The following is an 18,084-nucleotide window of genomic DNA, read 5'->3' on the forward strand; positions in this document are numbered from 1 at the left end:
ACAATTAATTGGCTACTGGAGCCTAAAACTGCGTGCCAATATTACGCGGTCCTTAAACTGGACATGGCCTTACGTATTACGTTAAAACAAAACCCCTAACGGGAATTAAATATTAAGTTAAGTGTCGCAGGAAGTATCGTGCGACTTAAGTGGGGTCGGCGCCGAGCTAAATGAAGGTTTGTAGAAACTTACACTATTGCTGAAATGTTGAAGAGAAAACTAGAAGTGCTGGCCCGACGTTCGCGGAGCGTCCGACCCCTGGGAGCCCGAGTTCAAGACTGAGCGCGAGACCGCCCGGCGGCCTCGCGCCTAAACGCGTGGAACGCGGGAAAACCGACCCGACCAGTTTTGGACTTAGAAACAAATTACACAACATATGCTTATAAGACAATTAGACATAATTACCCTTACATGAACCCTTCTTTTAAATTGTTCTTAATTTGGTTGTTTTAATTACAAAATAATCAAGTGTTTAATTAGGCGCATTGCCACACCCGGCCGGGCGCTGTCGTCGTCGCGGCGTTCGTTGCGGTGCACTTTCTTACACTTTGTGAAGATCGCGCTCGGGCGTGTTCGTCGCACTTCGGAGCCAGTGTTGCTGTGGCATAACGACCTTTGCGGACCAGAGGGAGCACCGGCGGTTGGCGTCAAGTTATTGTATCTGTTTTGTATATTAAATGCTCTGTAAACATTGACTATTTATGACTTGTATCTGTCTTGTCTTGTATCTATCTATATATATGTATATAAGTCCCACTTTTGTTTTTATTTTTTAATATATGTTATATAATTTAATGTATCAAAACTGTATATTAATTGCTACTGTATATGATTTGCTGGTAGCACCATGACAAAATATCCGCTGTACTGAATTTGAGTTCTGTATGTGAGTGTCCTATGTGTTTTGTATTAACAACTCCCCTTCAGGCTGCCTGGAGAAATGGAGGCTTATAAATAAATAAATAAATAAAAATATCGATATATCCGCTGTGGGATCGTTACACTCGCTGCTATTTCCTACACTGCTGTGGTGTTTGTAGTGTGCAACATACTGCAGGGTAGGCATCGATTTGGCATAGCGGCCTGTGCGACAGAGGACCACCGACATTTGGTGTCAATATTTTTTATACCTTGAAATATTAGATAATTTCTTGATTAAATTTTGATTTTATTTTTAAATTCCATATTTATTTAGCTACATAAGATTTAGGTTTTTTTGTAGGAAGTTTTTATGTATTGATTTAATTCGTTTAAGAAAATAACATATCAACAAACATATTTGATGATTCAAGTTAATGTTGCATTTTTCGAATTCTACTTTAAAATTCGTTCCCGAGTTTGTATTATAAGTGGATTTGCAACATGGACCACGAATTCTTCAAGTATTTTTTATGTTTATCGAAGCTTAATCGCTCGGCCTAATATTAAAGAATCCTAGTCGACTTTTATATGTGTAATTTCGTGTCCAAGTTTCGTATTAAAGGGCCGGTTTTATGACCTCCGGCTAAAGTTCCGGCTAAAATTTAACCGCAGGCTAGCTCTTATTTCGGTTTTATGACTCCCTGTTAACGTCTACCTTCCAGTTAAAGTACCGGCTAACCTAGCGGGTGGATGAACCGGCTGCTAGCTGCTTAACCAGAGGCTAAGCAACAGAAAATAAAATGGCGTTGTATCAGGCGAGGTTATTTGTTGTTAGTGATGATGACTAGTTGAGGAATTCTATTGAATATTTGCAGGATGCGATGGAATAATTTATTACTAAATGTAAAATGCTTCGCTTTCGTCAAAGTTTTATTAAAAATTACATGGCATGAAAGTGTAGTCACGCTTTTCTATTCTCGTCGAGTCGTGTATTATTATTTGACTTTAATTGATCACGAAGTACATAAACGTATGCTATGTATATAAACTTAAATGTTCCTGCTTAAGAAATAAGTGAATTTTAAAATTGCAAAACGAGGGTTATTATTACCGGTAGGTACCTATAAAATGTGTGTTTTCGTGGAAGTTGTAACTGAATTTTTATTCGTAATACAGTGGACATATGCCGGGAATGAAATGCACTTCATACGACTTAAGACGTGGTTTTAATTCAATGAATACAATTGAATGTGAAAATAAATGTTACCCAATTATCCCTTCCCTATCTTACAAACCATTAGGTACTTATTATCTACCTTCCACGGAAGTGCAAAACGAAAACAGCACTGGAATTATTCTGTTTACCGTATCCAAGTTTATCCCTTGATCCTATCGGCATGACCCTTTATATGTGGGTCTTGTTTTACATTATACTTGCTGTTTTAATTTAGAATGTTGAAAAATCCTGTACACAACACAAAATACCTAACATATCACGATGCAAACAAATTATGTCAGGTCTTGTAAAAATATATTTCTTTCGTATACATTTTACAATCATAATTATTTCCCCAGTGAATATATCTAGGATCTCTCGACCTACTAAATAAAAACAGCAAGCATCCTATACCACAAACTAATTCCATCAGGATCGGATTAATTTGGATACGTGATACGAAACTATTAGTACAAAAATGAAACCTACACCAGTGAAATGAAAATCGACAAGTATTTTCCCGAAACGGGGTCTATATTATTTGATTATGAAATAAATTTATGAAAGAAATAAGTGTTCTCTAGCAAAAATGTCATCCCTATATATTTGTTGGTATAGAATTACTTCGTTAGTTTTGGCTTAATATTGACGCCGTCCCCGTTGCCTAAACTGAATTTACGTAAATTTAAGCTGGTAGGTTAATTTTGAATCTCAAGGGGGGGGTTCCTGGCCTCGTGGCGGTAGGCAGGGATGCGGCGACAAAGGACTCCCCGGGCAGTTATGGCCTCCCAGGACGCCTTATTAATGAAACACACGAGTTCCTTTGGTGATTTATTGCGGAGAACACTCTACAGGTCACACGTTCACGTGACTGGCCGCTTCACCGTCGACCTAAGCTCCGCGCACCTGGACCTGCTAGGGTCACTGCGAGAGTATACGGACGTGGCGTGACGAGTGAGGACGAACGGTCCCACGACTTAATTAAGGGAACACATGACACTAAATTACTGTGGTTAGTCCGCACAAGAGAATGATTGGCTTATTAAAACACGTTACACTAAGTTACTGCGATTAGTCCCGCACAGGAGAATAAGCCACTTATTAAAACACGTTACACTGAATTACTGCGATTAGTCCCGCACAGGAGAATAGGCATGAGCGGATAGTCCGCGGGGTGGCAATGGCCACGTTAAGCTGGGTACGGACACGGTGGAATCTGGAGTGATATCACACACGTGGCCGTGGCACGTCCCAGGTGAATACTCGTCCGAAAGTTTTGGTCGCGTTCGGCGCAGTGCCGCCCTGCGTGGGCAAAGAACTATGTCCCGTGGTGGGACGTGAAAGCGTGAGGCGCAGGTGCCACGACGGGTCACCTAATTGCATACGTAAAATATAAAAATCCCTGATGGGATACACATGTTATTAAAAGACCGCGCGTGACTGCTAACGGCCGATTTGGGCCGACCGGGGAGCTGATATAAAACGTTTGGACTATATTTACCTATTGCAGTTATATGGCGTTGGTGCAAAAATTGAAGGCTCCCCGTGCGTGGGCTGCCGGCCCGGGCGAGTGCTGGATGGCGACTGACTAACCTCCCTGGCCGCCGGGGCCAGGGAGGGGGGAAATTCCGCGGGAAAACTGCGGAGCGCGGGAAGGTGACTTCGGCCAGTTTTGTGAATTATACCCTTTTAACATATGATCATTTAATTAACATTAATTATTGAATGGTTTAGATTTCTTAGTTTTTGTTTATATTATAAAATGCCTGAGAAACAATACCCTTGCGCAGTGCCACACCCGGCCGGGCGCTTTGCACACGTAGGAGGCCGTGACTGACGTCACGCTGTTCGGGGCACTGCACTACGTTGCGCGCGCGGGCGCGTTCGGGGCGCGGCACTTATCAGGTGTTGAGGACACATAACGGCCTGTGCTCTCAGAGGGAGCACTGACGGCGGCGTCAATATATAACCTAACAAAATCATGAGTTCCAATACAAGAGTAAAGTTGAAAACACACGGTTTTGAATCGTAAATTGTAATTTTATGGTTTAATACAAAGCAGGTTTGACGTCAAAGTAGTTTTTGGTTAATTTAATTATATCTGTTGCAAGATAAAGTTCGCGGCATATTTCTTTACTGCAGCTGTAAATATTCCGAATCACAATACAAACAAACCCTTATCTATGCAAACAGCTGACTAACATTCTACCAGAAAAAATAACTGTCTTGCAACAAAAGTTACCAAATTCTGTTTTATTTCATTACCAACACACCCATTATTACACCACACGCTTCGTCAGGTTTCGGTTAGCCAACCTCAGGCTAAGTATGGGTCATAATACACCCCTCTTTCGTTAACCGGAGGCTAACCTTACCTGGAGGCTAGCTAACCTGAGGATTTAGCCGGAGGTCATAATATCGGCCCTAAGTGTATTTTCAATAGAATAACAAATGAAATGCCTCGTTAAAAATGTTTGATGTTACTATCATGGGCGTTTTACTGGTTGGCCAAGTTTTTTTTTTTAAAAAATTGCAAATTGTCTGTTCTTATTTGTTTAATTTTTTCTAATAAATAGTTAATTCTGTAATGTAGCTTAAATATAAAGAAAATTAATTGTTATTGTGTGCAAACTTTTAAAACAATTTTTTTGTGTGTTCTTAAAATTTTTTTTTTTACTTTTGTAGGTGTTTCGAACGCGAAGGAGGTGCAACGTTGATACATGGCTTTTATTCGAACGAATTCCATGAATACACATAGAAGATAAATTTACAAGGTGGATTTCTTTGTAAAAAAAAAAACAATTGAGATATCTGTTTCCGGCTGTTGTCCTCTGTCAAAATGAAGTATGTATAATTACTGATTAAGTATATTTTAAATCTTTTAGTTTTTTTGCAATCGTGGCATGATGGTTGTTCTGAGACAATTCTTGATAGTTTTTAATTTTTGAACTATTTGTTTGCTGAATTAGAGAGGTTAGTGGCTGATTTTTATTGGTTGAAAAATGATGTAAAACTATAATGTATTTTGATTATTGTTTTCAGGATCGGATTGTGCGCATACAGCGGGTACAAAATTTACCCAGGCCATGGGAAGACTATGGTTAAAGCAGATGGAAAGGTAGCTATATGGACTTGATTTCCAAATGGTTTGGTAGTTTAATGAGGCTCTTCAACTCTCGTGCCACTATTAAGGCCCGTCTACAGTTGCTGTGTCCTTATCTGTGTCCGACGGACAGAGATCGCTTCTTGGCCCACGTGACTGTCTGACGTCATGCGTGTTGTGGGGAATGGTCCGAATAACTGGTCAGACTACATTGGGCAATTGGGGGTACGCACCACAACGCCGAAATACCAAATTGACCACAACGCCGAAATACACTAACGTCGAAAAATGTCATTGCAGTACTGCCATGAAGGTTAGGTTAGGTTAGGTATGGTTTATCTAGACTAGGTTAGGCTATATTTCTCTAGGTTAGGTAAGGTTAGGTTTGATTGTGGTATTTTGGCGTTAAGGTACATTTAAGAAACACACACATTCATTCAGTTTTTATTTCGGTGTTGTGGTACACAGCAGTTTTCTAGCTGTCGGCGTTGTGGTCTATTTTGACATTCGGCGTTGTGGTAACGACCCGGCAATTGGAACCTTTTTGCCCCAACCTGTGTCGTTTGGTAGCATAGAAGAAGAACACTGTAATATTTGCTGTTTCTGATTCCTTTTCAAAAAGTAAACCGAAATTAACAGACATTTATATTAGTGTTTACGTTTGCGTTACAGAATAAATAAATACATTTTATTGACCCCCTAAAAATTTCACAAGTTAACTAAACATTCAAAACAGCTGCGTACAACAATTACTAATAATGAAAATAGTAAACAAAAACAGTTTTCCCATGTGGTTTCTTGCAAAATGTTTTATGGCCAATGAATCAATCAGAAAAGTGTGCTATGTTGTGGGTAAAGCAAACCCTCTGGAGACCACTGGCATATCCAGATGGTGAGCCATAGCAGCATGACCCTCTCCCTGAAAGCTGAATAAGTAGACTTTTCCCTAATTCCTTATCATAATGCTCCAAAATCACTTAAGCATTATTTTACTGTAGTGCTATAGATAATAGGATGGCTTTGAAACACAATTAAAATGCGCTAAATATTTCAGTTCAAAATTTACAAAAATTGTATTAGAAAATCTAATCTGGCCCTCCCGTTTGGATCTGCCCTTGTTGGAGACTCGACTTGTCGTAAACCTTTTCTCAGTAAAGTATTGAATTATTCCGTACCATGCACTGCTGTCCGACAAAGGCTTTAATGCTGTTAATTTTGAAAATTGAAGTTGCTAAAATATGTGTAGCACATTCATTAATGAATTGAAGATGAGGGTATAAATTGCTGAGGTATAACTATTTTTTTTGGACTTTTTTCATGTTAAATAAGAATAAAATTAAGTTTGAAAAGCATGAACACAATGCATACTTGTATTTCAAAATGTTTAAATATGAATACATATTAGGTATAAATACAGATCAGAAAGAAAACATTTGCTTACAAATGGCATAATTTTACCTATTGGTTTTATAACCGTGATGTTTTTGTGACGACAATGAGGTTCTTGTACATTTGGCTGAGTCTCTGTTCTTTCTATAAAGGAGGCTAGCCTTTTCTTTGTGAAGTAAAGGAGCAAGCTGCCCTTTTACCGACTGTATGGTACTTCTTCCTTCATGAAGGAAGTCTAAATGGAAAAGAAAAGGGAGATTTCTGCATATGACTCGCAGAATGGTTGTTCTAAAATTTTAATTAATTAAATTAAATATTTGTTTTCCTCTAATTATACCTAACAGCATTGCATTGTGATTTTTTAGAGTAGGTGCTCTTCTGAATATAAATCTCATAAATGGTATTTGTGTGCACTTCTTGTCTCAAAAACGTTTGTAAGAATTTAAATGTTGCCAACTTAACCAAAATAACCTATTACACCTATTCACACTATTAACCAAACCATTCAAAGATAAATTACTTTTAATATCGTAATGCCATTTTACAGAATTATGAAATACGAGCGGGATATAAAAATAGCATTTTCGGGAAAAAATTATAAATTTTTAGAAAAGTACCTTCTCTATAAAATTGGTAGTAATTTGTGTTTTAAGTCGGTGGTTTCATGAGTCATTCACGCTTTTTACCAATGTAGTCCTTAGCTTTTTATTTCATTTGTGGATTTATTCTTTGTGTGCTTACATGCTAGCATGTAGTTCCAGTGGTCATGAGCACTATTATTGAATTTTGTCGCTCATACCAAGAATTTATTTTGTCAACTACCAATTTAGCAAAACGCTCGTAGAGAGAAGAAAAATTATTTGAAAATGATGCACCCAGTGATTGCTGTGTGAATGTTACTTCACGGTTGCCTTGACCTTCAGTCGCTGATGCTTGGGGTTCGAAACGTTCAGTTGTTAATGCGAAATAAGGATACATGCTGCTTGGTCCAGGCTGTCGCACAGCATCTCATTGGTATTTCTGAAATTAGTTTTTATTAATTTGTGTTAGGTGCCGCATGACACACACAGTATGGCTGGCATTGAGCGACTGAATGAACTGAACAACTGAGTTCTCTTACTAAGGGTGTGGTGTTCACGTAGTCCCACCAGCCAATCACAAAACATCACTACAATTCAAGGTCGGCTTCCTAAGCCGATGGATATAACAAATTTATAAAAAAAATTAAATTTTTTGAATTTAACTTTTTTTTTTTCCATTGGCTATAACTTCCGTAAATATAAGAGAAATTATGTGATTGGGCACTTGGACAGTTAGAGGCGGAGCTGGCTATGTTTATATTCCATTCTAATCTTATATGTTGCATGTGTCTCACATAACATTTACATTACAATGTAAACGAGAGGACAGTTCAACATTTGCGGTTCTGATTGTGCCATTAAATATCTTAATATTGTGATCTAAGGACTACTATCAGCATTGCTCACATTACAAAGTTTTCAAGCATTTTGCTTTATAGGTACATACTTTATTTAGGTTGGATTGCTTTGCTGGGCTACTTTATTTCTTTCAAATGGTGTAGTGCTTGATCTCATAATTTTTTTTTTTTTAATGTTAAATGTTTGTGCAACATTTACTGAGTTTAGAATGCAGTTGCAATAAAGTAAAAACATGTACATGTACATGTAAAACTGTATGTATAACTGTAAATGACATGTTCCGTAGCTTTATGGTTTCTACCAAAAGAAGGCTCAATGTAATACAAATAAATAAATAAAAATCAAAATAATAAATAAAAACATCAGAGTGTGTTGTGGGGGTAAGAGCCCCGCCGTGCTGGTTTGTTAGAATGTTAGATTGAACGGTCCACTCGTGTGTGTGCGTCACGAAGCGCGTGGTTGGTTTGCTTGCAGACATTCACGTTCCTGAACGCCAAGTGCGAGTCGTCGCACCTCATGAAGAGGAACCCCCGCAAGGTCACATGGACCGTCCTCTACAGGTGCTCACTCTTAGCATGGTGCTGCATATTGATGGCTTAGAATGAAAACCTTGTATCTCATAAAATGCAAATTTTACAGCAGTGACAAAAAACCGTTTCTTTCGCCCCCCCTACTGATATACGTGGTTTCTTCTTCTTTTTTTTTTTTCGATAGAAAGCAGTAGAATGCACATTTTATTTCTTTCAGCCAAACATTTTGTGAGATACGAGGTTTTCCAGCCAAAAACATAAAAAAAACGTATTTTCGTCCAAAAATTGAGATACGGGGGTTTTCATTCTAAGCCATCAATATAGGGTGGTGTTCACATGAGACACGAGAGTGTAGAAAAAGGCTTTGAGGAAACTTGTTACGTCATCATTGACGTTAGTGGTCGCGGAGGTAGCACCGAGGTTACGTCACTTTTGGTCTGAAAACTGAAGTTTAGAAAATGGTGTAACTTCATAGCAAGTGGATAAGGTCTATGAAAATACTTCTGGTAATAAAATATATGACTTACAGCAAAATCTGGTGTTACGTTTTCATGCTACTTGGGCACACATGCGGTGTGCAGAGCTCCAGAAAAAAAACCACACAATTTGAAAACAGCTCAAGATACAGAAGTTTTGTCTGTTTACAAAATTAATTTAGGAATACACCAAAAGTGTATGGTTGGTTCTGTTTCTGAATTTTGTTTTTAAACTGTATTTGTAAGAGTGAAAATCCTTAAAAAAAAAAAAAAAAATAATTCTGAATAATATTTAGGTGAGAAAAACTCGGTACAGAATTCTGAAAGCACTGGACGGACTTCCATTACATCTTTATCTTCAATTTTCCACCATATAATGTTATGGTTATCACTCTAATCTCATTGTCCTGTGCACGACGAGAAGACAGCACGCCAGTCCAGAGCCTTGCGCTTAGGGGCGACATCGCACTAGCTGTACCAGAGAGTGTCGCGCCCATCAACACTGATCCACCCCTATTGAGGGGGGCCCTGTAATACCGTATTTGCAACTAGCAGCTGTCTTAGCTGCTCGTGCGAAGCTATGTTTAGAACACGTGTTATTGATAGGGACATGCCTTTATCACAAATGCAATTTTTTTTAACTCTAATATTTCACTTTTTATAAAATACAAAATTTTTAATACTGCCTAATTTCTGTTTAAAAAATGAAATTACATCATTTTTAATGATAGTATCTGAACATTGCATGAAATTAATGAAAAAATGTTTGCCTATACATATTATATTCCTCACTATAGATTGGTTTTTATCAACCACACCTGTTGTTTAAACACTTTAAAAAGACCAAAGATACTAAACTACGTGTTGACGAGTAGTAAACTACTGTAAGTTACGCAGTCGATAGTTCGGTTGAGTTTTTGAGTTCTGTATGGGTAGGGACCGGAAAAATTTGTGGGTTCATTGACCTCAAGGATGAACTCCACAGTTCTACGTACACTCGGTCAAATGTCACCCACTCATTGGCTGCTGTCTTGTGAGTCGTCCCAACGTAGCAGCCTGTGATTCGTACAAAGCTTTGGTCGGGTGTTTCTCATTGGCCCAGAGTCATCCAGGTGAGTTGTGAGCCAATAGCAGAGGCACCACTGAGGTAAAACTGTTTGTATTTTAGCTTGTCGCGAAATGAATTTGCGAATTTTTCCCGTCTGTGTGTGGGGTATTCAGTTGATGACCGGCTGAGCTGTGTGATGGTGTGGGTGTGCAGGCGCAAGCACAAGAAGGGGCAGGAGGAGGAGCAGGCCAAGAAGCGCACGCGGCGCACCCAGAAGTTCCAGCGCGCCATCGTGGGCGCCTCGCTCACCGACATCATGGCCAAGCGCAACATGAAGCCCGAGGTGCGCAAGGCCCAGCGCGAGCAGGCCATCAAGTGAGTGTACCGAACTACCTTTAGAGTACATTTTCACGTGACAACGTCTAATAAATCGATGAACGCACCAAAAAGGGTCCCATTACGCACATTGTCCCGTTACGCTGTGTCCCATTACACTCATTGTACGCTTGCGCCGCATCTATCTCTCTTCCACTCGATTGGAACAACCATCGATTTGACCTTTTCCGAGGCACTTTAAACTTTAAACACTCCCATTTGTTTCATACTTTTCCTGTCATCGTCCTATCCTGAACAGAATAACGCAGATTGGAAGAAGTTAAATAGCAAACATGTATTGAAGTTATAGTTAAAATAATCTCTTCGTTAAAGTAATGAACATATTTGAATTAATGAGTGCAAATAAAAGTAAATTTATCAATTAAATTGTAGATTTCGTTTCACTCCTCCTCCGTATCCATACAGAATAGTGATAATTCAATAAAAGTGATACAATTTTATTCATAAAAGTGTGCAATAATTTCATCAATGTTTTGTTATGACATCACGTTAAACCATCGTCCGTAAACCAACTTTCCAGACAACCTATTTTTTTTTTTCCGAAACTATTTTTTTTTTGCGTGTATGTCAGAACTATTACATTCGGAATTTATAACCTGAAGGAAAAAATCATTTGGTTATTACCGTGTTTTATCACATAATCGTCGAACATTTTACATATACTAAAATCAAGTTTGAAAAGAAGGGGTGCAACGTTTATGCAAAAATATATATATATTTTTTTGTTAGGTACAGTTATTCAAAACCCATTTATGGAAAGTACATTTATTTAAAAAGTAGAGTGTATAAAAGCACGCCAATCAATTTAAATTACTAAGTAATGTAACGAAAACATTTCTTCAACTTTGAATAGAAAAACAAAATATAAATGCGAGCCTGAACTAACGCATAACTATCGTCGTAGTGCACACCACGAGAGAGCGTGGGCCAACAAGTGTAGTTAACTCAGCTCTTGACAGAGAGCGCACGTTGCATGCAATCGGCGAGATAATCAGAATCGATATTCGACTACGTGTGCGCGCTCTATACGGGAACAACATAACCAAACATGTATGATGCCATCTAGTGCTGGCTACATTTTTATAAGAGGTTTACTGTGGGGACGCAGAGGAACGAATGAAGGTTATAACGTTTAAAAGCATCATCTTTAAAAGAAAATTGACACATCAGACAACTTCGAATTTCCATTAATTAAATAATAAGTAAGTGGTAATGTCCGAATAAATATTAGTTATCTACTTTAAAATACATCTATTTATACAGGAAAAAAACCTACACAAAGCGCTCAGAATCTATTAGCGGGACCAAAAACATAATGTGACGTTTACAAGAGAGATTTTTTTAATCCAAATTTGTACGCCCTAAAATATCTGTGCGATTATGTGATAAAACACGTAATATCTCTTGCGATAATTAATTTTATTTCTTCCATTTATTATTGGTGTACTTATAGATTTTTTTCTTTAATTTTATGTATTACAATCCATGTTGTAGTGTATCTGCTTTACCTTTGGACTAACGTAACACCTTTACTTATCTCTGTTTTCGTAATTTTTATTGTTAAGTGTACGGGGCTCTGTAAGCACAAGTGGCTGAGAGAATATATTATGTAACAGTATGCAGACATTTGTTTAGAAAAAAAAAATGCTGCATTGGGTAAGTTTGGGTGCAAGTTGTCGGTGGTGATTTGTGCTGACTTGTTCCAGAGCTGCCAAGGAGCAGAAGAAGGCAGTGAAGGCAGCCAAGAAGGTTCAGGCCCCACCCAAGGTTTGTCGCTCCTCGTGTCTTACATCAACCCTTTTCAGAGATTTTCTTTTAAGAAAACATGTCGGGAAATTTAAAAAATATATATTATTTTTGTTCAGATAAGAGGCTCTTCTGCAGAATTATATATTAAATATGTATATACTTGTGATCATCTCTATAACTTTCATAAAATTCAACCGAAAAACTCAAATAACTTAACTATTGTAAATGCTAAATAAAGCAGTACATCAACTCTCACAACATAATGTGTACGTCTCTAAATGTTGTATCAACAACTGAAGTAAATGTAGGATGTTGTTAAATGTAAGTAAAACATGCTGTAATTTGGTTTTCATACCATTAACAATTATTTTGTGGCCTAATAAATGTGTGTGTGTGTGTGTGTATGTATATATATATGTGTGTGTGTTTATATATATACATACATACATACATACATACAGTCAAACCTCTATCTATCGAACTCGCATGTATCGATTGTCCGTGTTTATCGTATACTTTCTACGGTCCCGGCAATATTGCCATACAACTAAGGTTAAAAAAGTCCGCTTGTACCGATGTTGGAATTATCGTTTTGTCCGCATTGATCGTACAAAATATGTGGTCCCGTCACTATAAATTATAATAGATGATCGTTTAACCATAAAGATTTTGCAGAAATAACAATTTCTTAGAAAGAAACCGTCATAAAAACAGTAACGATAGTATACAGTAGTAAAAATCACCTTAAATCTGCAGCCAAGTAATGGAGCACGTAAATATGAAGAAAAGACAAATGAACAACACTAAATGAAGAAATATGGATGATGTACCATAACTACAGTACAAACCCAATTGTTATCCTAAGATAATTACCATAAAAAGAACTAAAGATTCTTTGTTGATACCATAATACTACAGAAGCACGATAGCTACCACATTTGCACTACAGTTACCGTAACAACCGAGAAGTATATTTACCGTGACGGTAATGTATTTATTTATGACATATTAAAATTAAAGAACATTAATGAAAAAAAAGGATGTTAAATTTTTATATGTACGTTTGGCACATGTTGCGAAGAAATAATGTGATCTGAAAGAATGCAGTACTACTATGAAAAGTGAAAAGGATACTCGTGGATTTTTAGGTTATGGCAGTCTCACGTTTTTCAGTAATATCGGCCGAAAATTAACAAGCGTATCGGAAGTCGGCAGAAATGCCGATTCAACTAAATATTGGCAAAATCGGCTTCTTCAGTACAGCTCTACATTTGATGACATGAGTAAACATATTTCAGACTTCAGGATATTGAAAAAGACTTTAATTGCCATGTAGATTTATTGTGTGTATGTTTTTTTTTTTGGAAGTGTAAATTGAATTAAGTAAAAAATACTTTCATTTGTATTTATTTTTCAACTGATATATTTCTGACACTAATTTTGAGGTTGGAATATTATTATTTTAAAAATTCATAGAGTGAAGTCCACATCTATTGAATGTCCGCATATACTGAATTTTTTTGTTGGTCCCCTGAAAAACGATAGATAGAGGTTTGACTGTGTATATATATATATTAAAAGTTATGAAAACATTAAACTTAAAAAACTGAGAAGATGGGTTATTTCCGTATTATTTATTTTTTACTTATGTTTGAAAGTTTTCAGGGAAACAAAGTTTGTCTCCACTTGAAAAAATATCACCTTTTTTTTTTCACAACAAATTATTAAAGAAGTTATGTAATAACCAGATGTACTTTTTTTCTGCGTGTAAAGATGAACTGTTTGAGTGTGCATCGTGCATGTTGCGTGCTTGCAGGCGAAGGCAGCTCCGAAAAGCAAGGCCTCGCGAGTACAGCCCAAGAGTGCTCCGAGAGTCGGTGGCAAGCGTTGAAGCTGTTTTTGTATGTTGCTTTTGAATAAAAAGTATTTATGCTAAACTGTTTCATTTCTCAGGCGTACAGTAAAAACCTTTCACTGTATATTCTTTCATTTGTTAAGTAGGCCTTTGCAAATATTTTAAATATCAAATATGAAACTGAATAGTTCATTATTCGTATTTGATTCAATTTCAAATATTAAAACTTTGAAAATAATAAAAAGCAATATTTAATCGTTTATTAATAGGGCTGTGCAGGATCCCGAAATGAGGTTTTTCTCGTCGGGTGGGTTCAAAATTTCCACGGGTTTTTTCATAATGTTCTAGGGTTATTTATGTGGGGTATTTCCATTACATCCCGCCACGTAAATTTTGAGAAGACTAATATAGTAAAGCCGGATTCAATACAGTAATTTGGAACTGTAACTAACGCCCACATTATCAGCCAACATACTTTACGGAGAAGTGTGTCCGTCAGTTCGTTAAAAATTACTAGAGCTGTCGGCGTAATGTTAAAGGAGAAGCCTAAGATGTACATCAAGTTCTGTCCCTGCTCGATTACACCCGAACAATTCACCTTCGGCCAACTTCGGGATTTGTTTTATTTTTGCGCAAGAAAAATGAATTCAAATATTGAAAGTGGTCGGTTAGGTAAGCTACATTAAAACACTTTAAAACACTATGGACGGTTAGTTAGGTTAGTATAGCTACATTAAAATTAACAGAGAAATATAAATATATAAATAAACTCGAGGTTGGCCAAAGGAGAAATGTTCGGGTGTAATCGGGCAGGGACAGAACTTGATGTACATCTTAGGCTTCCCAATGTTAAAGTGTTAAAGATAAATAAGAACGTGTCCTAAAAAACTGCAACGCGGGTGTTAACAGTTCTCAGAACGGCGTGCCGGCTCTGTGCTCTGTGATGAGTTTCTATCAGAACATGGAAAACATCTGGCTGCATACTCGCAGCAAAAGCTGTTAAAGCCTAACAAGCTATGATGTTTTTTCTGATGGATAACACGTAGTGAAATAATGTGTTTGTGTGAGACAGTTCAGGCAATTACCTTGTACTATGTAACCCAAAAAATAAATGGATGATATGGGGGGGGGGGGGGGGGGCAAGAAAATATGTACCTATACCTGCCGCACAAGTATGCTGCGAGACATGTCGCATGTAGAAGAGTATCTACTTCCCGGAAATGTAGAACAGCTGTTTCTCCACAAAAATTTTAATTATCTTATATGTATTGAAGTGAAATTTTTTTTATTTACATTTAATCAAAAAATTGAAAAATCTTTTAATTCCAAATGCTAAAAATTTTCTAAATTTTCATAGCGTCACTAAGTAAATATGTATGTGTTTTTGTGTCGTAATGGGATGTGTTAAAAAAAATGGTTTTATGGGATTCCAATTATCTCATTATTTGAATACAATGTTCATATTCTAGAATAATTTGGTATTCGTATTCAAATTGGATTCAAGCTAATATTTATACAGGCCTATAAACAAGTAATAAATAGATTTACATTTTTACAAGGAATATATATTTTTTTTACCTCAGCAATCTTGAGAACAGGTATAGACTAGGGGTTTCAACAGACACAGAAAATCTGCTATACAGGAAAGTTTTAAGGTATTTTAAAAACTTTTAAAATATAGAGAAATTGACAACGTTGGTTGTAAAACAGTAGCGTTCAGCAAGCAGTTTTACGTAAGCTATACTTAGTATCTCACTGACTTAAACTTGATACCCATTTTAAACATAAATTTTGTGAGTAATTTATAATCTGTAACAATAATTAAATGTAAGGAATTTAAACAACTCTGTATAATGAAAATTAATATACACCTATCCCTCACTTAGCACGACTAATTCGTTCCTAAAAATGCTAGTGTTATTCGAAATTGTGTATTCTAAATCACCAGTTTCCATAAATAGTAAGACTAATTTATTTAATATGTTCCAAAATTGTGCAGGAATATACTTTACGTAATATAAATGCGTTGAATAACACTCGGCTATAAATATGTCACACCATTTACGTATCTCTAAATGCCTCTCATCGCACTTTGTATGACAAATACGACACTGCGTAATGGGAGATACTTGGTTATTAACTTTATCGTCAGTCGTCTGGCTGACTTGCCCGCCTGGGCAAGGCGTGACCTTCAACTCCCGTCATGTACTTTTCCGAACCATCCTTTACTGACAGTGAAACCAATATTACTGTCCAGATAATTATAATTAAATTTTTCAAAAATTAAAGTGCTTATTCGCGTATCACCACCTGGATCACACCAACCCTGTCAAGCCAATTTTTTTTCATATAACATTCATTTAACAACCTTTTTCACGTGAATCATCTGTTGAAACAGACTTTGTGGCATCGTGCTCGACTTTTTTTTTTTTTTTGACTGCAGAGATTTTGTGCAAACTGAAGATTACAGATGTGCTATTTGAGACTGGGGCAGTAAAATTAAAATCGCGCTAAATGAATTCGCACAATCTGAAGCCGTGCTAAGTGAGGGATAGGTGTATATCAAAGTTTAATCAAACAAATATATATGTATTTGCATTTTTTTCAGGCTAGAAGCATTGGTTTCATAAAATGTAATGACAGTGCAAACTTTTTATTTTAACGTAGTGGTTATCTTGCCAGAGAGGCTGCTAGAGGAAAAACATTTGATGAGATAGGAGAAAGTCGGGGAAATGGACAGAAGGAATTGTGTGGGAAACACGGACTTGTCGTTATGCCATGTATTGGATACGAATATCAAATTTAACAATTGGGAGTCCTGCTGATAAATGTCTTTTCAAAATTTTTTCTTCATCTTTGAGGCCTATCCTGGGCAATAGACTGTTTAATTAATCGTTAAGTCCTAGAGGACATTTTAAATCAAACATGACTTAGGCCAGGCCACACTGTGTCCTGGTCCGCCCCTATAGTGGTTGAATTACTGTTGGCATATTTTACTAGCTCATTGCATAAAGTTTTCTTTCGTAATTGTGTTTGCTCATGCATCAACTCTGCAACCAGTCCTGTGACCATGTGTGCTATTGGCGTGTGGGATGCCCTAAAGAGTCCACTGACGACCATCATTCAATAGCATAAAAGCGTGCCCGCCACTCAGGGGGAATCGAGCCTAGCATCAAATATCGTAATGTGACAGTATGGTAAAATTGCCAATTATCATTGGAGAAGCGCATGACAATTTACTGCATTGCTTTCATGCTGTTTTCACTCCACGCTGCTAGATGTCATTATTCTCACACACTTAAAACACTTAGTATAAAAACGGGTCGTTACCACAACACCGAAATACCATACAGCCGAATGTCAAAATTGACCACAACGCAGACAGCTAGAAAACTGCTGTGTACCACAACGCCAAAATAACAACTGAATGAATTTGTGTGTGTTTCTTAAATGTACCTTAATGCCGAAATACCACAATCAAACCTAACCTAGTGTAATACGCATAACCTAAGCTAACCTAAGCTAACCTAACATAACCTTGTCTAACCTAACCTTTGTGGCTGTCCTGGAATGACATTTTTCGGTGTTAGTGTATTTCGGTGTTGTGGTAATTCAGCGTTTTGATACACAGCAGTTTTCTAGCTGTCGGTGTTGTGGTCAATTTGGCATTTCGGCGTTGTGGTGCGTCCCCTATAAAAACGTAGTTTCACTACACATTGCCAGGTTCGCTGACATCACTTCTCTCGCGTATTTCTTGAGAGTTTCCAGTAATGTCGCTATTGCAATATTTGCTAGCACCCACACGGGCCATGCCATGACCCAGAGACAACCGCAAGACGGGTCCATGTGCCCATCCACGGGGTGGCTCCCATGTCTGCGCCATGTCTGCGGTCCACATCACGCATAATTTATTGATTACGTAAATTCCCCACGTCAACTTAAAGTTTAATTTTTCTCAAGTACTATAAAACATAATATTTTTATAGTTATGTCACAATCATATTTTTGAGATTTTGAAAGAA

At 37.2% G+C, this 18,084-nt stretch overlaps 1 protein-coding gene across 1 annotated transcript; it reads left to right on the forward strand.

Annotated features, from left to right (window-relative positions):
* Positions 1-4,803: 4,803 nt before the first annotated feature.
* LOC134528475 (large ribosomal subunit protein eL24) lies at positions 4,804-14,144 on the forward strand. Its single transcript, XM_063362122.1, has 6 exons — positions 4,804-4,921; positions 5,120-5,195; positions 8,483-8,568; positions 10,276-10,437; positions 12,165-12,225; positions 14,024-14,144. The coding sequence occupies exons 1-6, from the start codon at positions 4,917-4,919 to the stop codon at positions 14,096-14,098; spliced, it is 465 nt and encodes a 154-aa protein (XP_063218192.1). The 5' UTR covers positions 4,804-4,916; the 3' UTR covers positions 14,099-14,144.
* Positions 14,145-18,084: the final 3,940 nt, after the last annotated feature.

The sequence above is a fragment of the Bacillus rossius genome, chromosome 1 (assembly GCF_032445375.1).
Source record: "Bacillus rossius redtenbacheri isolate Brsri chromosome 1, Brsri_v3, whole genome shotgun sequence".
NCBI lineage: Eukaryota > Metazoa > Arthropoda > Insecta > Phasmatodea > Bacillidae > Bacillus > Bacillus rossius.